General features: G+C 63.9%; 1 protein-coding gene across 1 annotated transcript in view; it reads left to right on the plus strand.

The window, feature by feature from the left end:
• Positions 1–6,000, plus strand: part of hpn (hepsin) — a 62,170-nt gene that overhangs the window by 47,647 nt on the left and 8,523 nt on the right. Inside the window, 3 exon segments of the mRNA XM_072468884.1 lie at positions 4,454–4,515; positions 4,517–4,558; positions 4,560–4,598. Coding sequence (XP_072324985.1) covers positions 4,454–4,515; positions 4,517–4,558; positions 4,560–4,598 — 143 coding nt within the window.

The raw sequence follows: 6,000 nt of genomic DNA on the forward strand, positions 1-6,000 counted from the left end.
GAGCTGTAGTGTAGTGTGGGGGTGGGGGAGGGGAGCTGTAGTGTAGTGTGGGGGTGGGGGGAGGGGAGCTGTAGTGTAGTGTGGGGGAGGGGAGCTGTAGTGTAGTGTGGGGGTGGGGGAGGGGAGCTGTAGTGTAGTGTGGGGGTGGGGGGGGGGGGGAGGGAGCTGTAGTGTAGTGTGGGGGAGGGGAGCTGTAGTGTAGTGTGGGGGTGGCGGAGGGGAGCTGTAGTGTAGTGTGGGGGAGGGGAGCTGTGTAGTGGGGTTGTGGAGGGGAGCTGTAGTGTAGTGGGGGTGGGGGGAGGGGAGCTGTAGTGTGGGGGTGGGGGGAGGGAGCTGTAGTGTAGTGTGGGGGGTGGGGAGGGGAGCTGTAGTGTAGTGTGGGGGTGGGGGAGGGGAACTGTAGTGTAGTGTGGGTACTTACTACTCTGAGTAAAGAACCTACCTCTGACATCTGTCCTATATCTATCTCCCCTCAATTTAAAGCTATGTCCCCTCGTGCGAGACATCACCATCCGAGGAAAAAGGCTCTCACTGTCCACCCTATCCAATCCTCTGATCATCTTGTATGCCTCAATTAAGTCACCTCCTAACCTTCTTCTCTCTAACGAAAACAGCCTCAAGTCCCTCAGCCTTTCCAAATAAGATCTTCCCTCCATACCAGGCAACATTCTGGTAAATCTCCTCTGCACCCTTTCCAATGCTTCCACATCCTTCCTATAATGCGGCAACCAGAATTGCACGCAATACTCCAAATGCGGCCGCACCAGAGTTTTGTACAGCTGCAACATGACCTCATGGCTCCGAAACTCAATCCCTCTACCAATAAAAGCTAACACACCGTACGCCTTCTTAACAACCCTCTCAACCTGAGTGGCAACTTTCAGGGATCTATGTACATGGACACCGAGATCCCTCTGCTCATCCACACTGCCAAGAATCTTACCATTAGCCCAGTAACCTGTCTTCCTGTTATTCCTTCCAAAATGAATCACCTCTCACTTTTCTGCATTAAACTCCATTTGTCACCTCTCAGCCCAGCGCTGCAGCTTATCTATGTCCCTCTGTAACTTGTAACATCCTTCCGCACTGTCCACAACTCCACCGACTTTAGTGTCCTCTGCAAATTTACTCCCCCATCCTTCTACGCCCTCGTCCAGGTCATTTATAAAAATGACAAACAGCAGTGGCCTCAAAACAGATCCTTGTGGTACACCACTAGTACCTGGACTCCAGTCTGAACACCTCCCATCAACCACCACCCTTTCATAGAATTTACAGTGCAGAAGGAGGCCATTCGGCCCATCGAGTCTGCACTGGCTCTTGGAAAGAGCACCTTACCCAAGCCCACATCTCCACCCTATCCCCATAACCCAGTAACCCCACCCAACACTAAGGGCAATTTTGGACACTGAGGGCAATTTATCATGGCCAATCCACCTAACCTGCACGTCTTTAGACTGTGGGAGGAAACCGGAGCACCCGGAGGAAACCCACGCACACACTGGGAGAACGTGCAGACTCCGCACAGGCAGTGACCCAAGCCGGGAATCGAACCTGGGACCCTGGAGCTGTGAAGCAATTGTGTTAACCACTATGCTACCGTGCTGCCCCTTTGTCTTCTTCCAGCTAGCCAATTTCTGATCCAAACTGCTAAATCTCCCTGAATACTTGCTTCCGTATTTTCTGCAGTAGCCTACCCTGGGGAGCCTTATCAAATGCTTTACTGAAATCCATATACACCACATCAACTGCTTTACCCTCATCCACCTGTTTGGTCACCTTCTCAAAGAACTCAATAAGGTTTGTGAGGCACGACCTACCCTTCACAAAACCGTGTTGACTATGTCTAATCAAATTATTCCTTTCCAGATGATTATACACCCTATCTCTTATAAACCTTTCCAAGATTTTGCCCACAACAGAAGTAAGGCTCACTGGTCTACAGTTACCGGGGTTGTCTCTACTCCCCTTCTTGAACAAGGGGACAACATTTGCTATCCTCCAGTCTTCTGGCACTATTCCTGTCGACAAAGATGACTTAAAGATCAAAGCCAAAGACTCAGCAATCTCCTCCCCCGCTTCCCAGAGAATCCTAGGATAACTCCCATCCGGCCCAGGGGAATTATCTATTTTCACACTTTCCAGAATTGCTACCACCTCCTCCTTATGAACCTGAAGCCCTTCTAGTCTAGTAGCCTGAATCTCAGTATTCTCCTCGACAACATTGTCTTTTCCCTGTGTGAATACTGACGAAAAATATTCATTTAGCACCTCTCCTATCTCCTCGGACTCCCAAGCACAACTTCCCACTACTGTCCTTGACTGGGGGTTGGGGGGAGCTGTAGCGTTGGGGTGGGGGTGGGGGAGCAGTCGTGTAGTGGGGGAGGGGAGCTGTCGTTGTGGGGGAGGGGAGCTGTCGTGTGGGGGAGGGGAGCTGTCGTGTGGGGGAGGGGAGCTGTCGTGTGGGGGAGGGGAGCTGTCGTGTGGGGGAGGGGAGCTGTCGTGTGGGGGAGGGGAGCTGTCGTGTGGGGGAGGGGAGCTGTCGTGTGGGGGAGAGGAGCTGTCGTGTGGGGGAGGGGAGCTGTCGTGTGGGGGAGGGGAGCTGTCGTGTGGGGGAGGGGAGCTGTCGTGTGGGGGAGGGGAGCTGTCGTGTGGGGGAGGGGAGCTGTCGTGTGGGGGAGGGGAGCTGTCGTGTGGGGGAGGGGAGCTGTCGTGTGGGGGAGGGGAGCTGTCGTGTGGGGGAGGGGAGCTGTCGTGTGGGGGAGGGGAGCTGTCGTGTGGGGGAGGGGAGCTGTCGTGTGGGGGAGGGGAGCTGTCGTGTGGGGGAGGGGAGCTGTCGTGTGGGGGAGGGGGGCTGTCGTGTGGGGAGGGGAGCTGTCGTGTGGGGGAGGGGAGCTGTCGTGTGGGGGAGGGGAGCTGTCGTGTGGGGGAGGGGAGCTGTCGTGTGGGGGAGGGGAGCTGTCGTGTGGGGGAGGGGAGCTGTCGTGTGGGGGAGGGGAGCTGTCGTGTGGGGGAGGGGAGCTGTCGTGTGGGGGGAGGGGAGCTGTCGTGCAGTGTGGGGGAGGGGAGCTGTCGTGCAGTGTGGGGAGGGGAGCTGTCGTGCAGTGTGGGGGAGGGGAGCTGTCGTGCAGTGTGGCGGAGGGGAGCTGTCGTGCAGTGTGGGGGAGGGGAGCTGTCGTGCAGTGTGGGGGAGGGGAGCTGTCGTGCAGTGTGGGGGAGGGGAGCTGTCGTGCAGTGTGGGGGGAGGGGAGCTGTCGTGCAGTGTGGGGGAGGGGAGCTGTCGTGCAGTGTGGGGGGAGGGGAGCTGTCGTGCAGTGTGGGGGAGGGGAGCTGTCGTGCAGTGTGGGGGAGGGGAGCTGTCGTGCAGTGTGGGGGAGGGGAGCTGTCGTGCAGTGTGGGGAGGGGAGCTGTCGTGCAGTGTGGGGGGAGGGGAGCTGTCGTGCAGTGTGGGGGGAGGGGGAGCTGTCGTGCAGTGTGGGGAGGGGAGCTGTCGTGCAGTGTGGGGAGGGGAGCTGTCGTGCAGTGTGGGGGAGGGGAGCTGTCGTGCAGTGTGGGGGAGGGGAGCTGTCGTGCAGTGTGGGGAGGGGGAGCTGTCGTGCAGTGTGGGGGAGGGGAGCTGTCGTGCAGTGTGGGGGAGGGGAGCTGTCGTGCAGTGTGGGGGAGGGGAGCTGTCGTGCAGTGTGGGGGAGGGGAGCTGTCGTGCAGTGTGGGGGAGGGGAGCTGTCGTGCAGTGTGGGGGAGGGGAGCTGCCGTGCAGTGTGGGGGAGGGGAAGCCTGTCGTGCAGTGTGGGGAGGGGAGCTGTCGTGCAGTGTGGGGGAGGGGAGCTGTCGTGCAGTGTGGGGGAGGGGAGCTGTCGTGCAGTGTGGGGGAGGGGAGCTGTCGTGCAGTGTGTGGGGAGGGAGCTGTCGTGCAGTGTGTGGGGGAGGGGAGCTGTCGTGCAGTGGGGGGAGGGGAGCTGTCGTGCAGTGTGGGGGAGGGGAGCTGTCGTGCAGTGTGGGGGAGGGGAGCTGTCGTGCAGTGTGGGGAGGGGAGCTGTCGTGCAGTGTGGGGGAGGGGAGCTGTCGTGCAGTGTGGGGGAGGGGAGCTGTCGTGCAGTGTGGGGGAGGGGAGCTGTCGTGCAGTGTGTGGGGAGGGGAGCTGTCGTGCAGTGTGGGGAGGGGAGCTGTCGTGCAGTGGGGGAGGGGAGCTGTCGTTGCAGTGTGGGGGAGGGGAGCTGTCGTGCAGTGTGTGGGAGGGGAGCTGTCGTGTGTGGGAGGGGAGGGGAGTTTTAGTGTAGTGGGGAGGGGAGCTGTAGTGTGGGCAGGGGGGTCTGGGGGGGGGGGGTGTGGAGGCAGCAGCTGTTGTTTGGGGAGGGGGTAAAAGTGGTCCCAGCTGCCTTGAGGGAAACATCCTGGGTGAATGGTCGAGGTGCCTCTCGGGTATTCCAGCTAATCGCTGGTGTGTTTGATTCAGGTCACCTGTCGGACATCCTCCGAGAAGCACATGTCCCCATCATGAGCAACAACCGATGTAATGGGTCCCGACTACTACAACAACCAAATCACCCCCAGTATGTTCTTGCGCTGGATACTCTGAGGGCGGAGTGGATGCCTGTCAGGTGAGCATTTCCTGATTTCTTACCGCACGGCCAGGGCAACCTGATGGGCTGGAATCTTCCCGTGCGATTATGTGGCCTTCCCCCTGAGAGAATTCCATTCCCAGAAGCCTGCGCCGCTCGGTGAAGCGACTCTTGGGGCAGTCACGGGAGGGGAGAACCAGCATTGCTCTAGCCCCTGACACCACCTCGGGACGTCCCGAGGCCCCGAACAGCCAATGGACGCTGTTTTTGAGCTGAGTTCATTGTGGCTATGTGGGAAACGCAGTAGCCGATTTGCACACAGCAAGATCCCATAGCCAGCATTTGTGATATTGACTCCGGACCATCTGTTTGATTTTAATGGTGGCATCTGCTGGAAAATGTAGGGCCTGATGCCCGCTCGGCCCTATCCCCCGGCACCGCAAGGCGCCCCTCTCGTCCCCGGCCGCCGCCCGTTCGGGCCCCGGCATGGCTCGCCGCCCACTCGGGCCTGGCACCGTTCGCAGCCTGCTCGGCTCCGCCCCCCCCCGCGGCACCGCTCGGCTCCGCCCCCGCCGGCTCCGCCCCCCCCCCCCCGGCACCGCTCAGCTCCGCCCCCCCCCGGGCACCGCTCGCTCCGCCCCCCCCGGGCACCGCTCGGCTCCGCCCCCCCCGGGCACCGCTCGGGCTCCGCCCCCCCCGGGGCACCGCTCGGCTCCGCCCCCCCCGGGCACCGCTCGGCTCCCCCCCCCCCCCCCCGGGCACCGCTCGGCTCCGCCCCCCCCGGGGCACCGCTCGGGCTCCCCCCCCCCCCCGGGCACCGCTCGGCTCCGCCCCCCCCGGGCACCGCTCGGCTCCGCCCCCCCCGGGCACCGCTCGGCTCCGCCCCCCCCCGGGCACCGCTCGGCTCCGCCCCCCCCGGGCACCGCTCGGCTCCGCCCCCCCCGGGCACGCTCGGCTCCGCCCCCCCCGGGCACCGCTCGGCTCCGCCCCCCCGGGCACCGCTCGGCTCCGCCCCCCCCGGGCACCGCTCGGCTCCGCCCCCCCCGGGCACCGCTCGGCTCCGCCCCCCCGGGCACCGCGGCTCCGCCCCGCACGGCTCCGCCCCCCCGGGCACCGCTCGGCTCCGCCCCCCCCGGGCACCGCTCGGCTCCGCCCCCCCGGGCCCCGCTCGGCTCCGCCCCCCCCGGGCCCCGCTCGGCTCCGCCCCCCCCGGGCCCCGCTCGGCTCCGCCCCCCCCGGGCCCCGCTCGGCTCCGCCCCCCCCGGGCCCCGCTCGGCTCCGCCCCCCCCGGGCCCCGCTCGGCTCCGCCCCCCCGGGCCCCGCTCGGCTCCGCCCCCCCCCCCCCGGGCCCCGCTCGGCCCCGCCCCCCACCCGGGCCCCGCTCGGCTCCGCCCCCCCCCGGGCACCGCTCGGGCTCCGCCCCCCCGGGCACCGCTCGGCT

The sequence above is a fragment of the Scyliorhinus torazame genome, chromosome 12 (genome assembly GCF_047496885.1).
Source record: "Scyliorhinus torazame isolate Kashiwa2021f chromosome 12, sScyTor2.1, whole genome shotgun sequence".
NCBI lineage: Eukaryota > Metazoa > Chordata > Chondrichthyes > Carcharhiniformes > Scyliorhinidae > Scyliorhinus > Scyliorhinus torazame.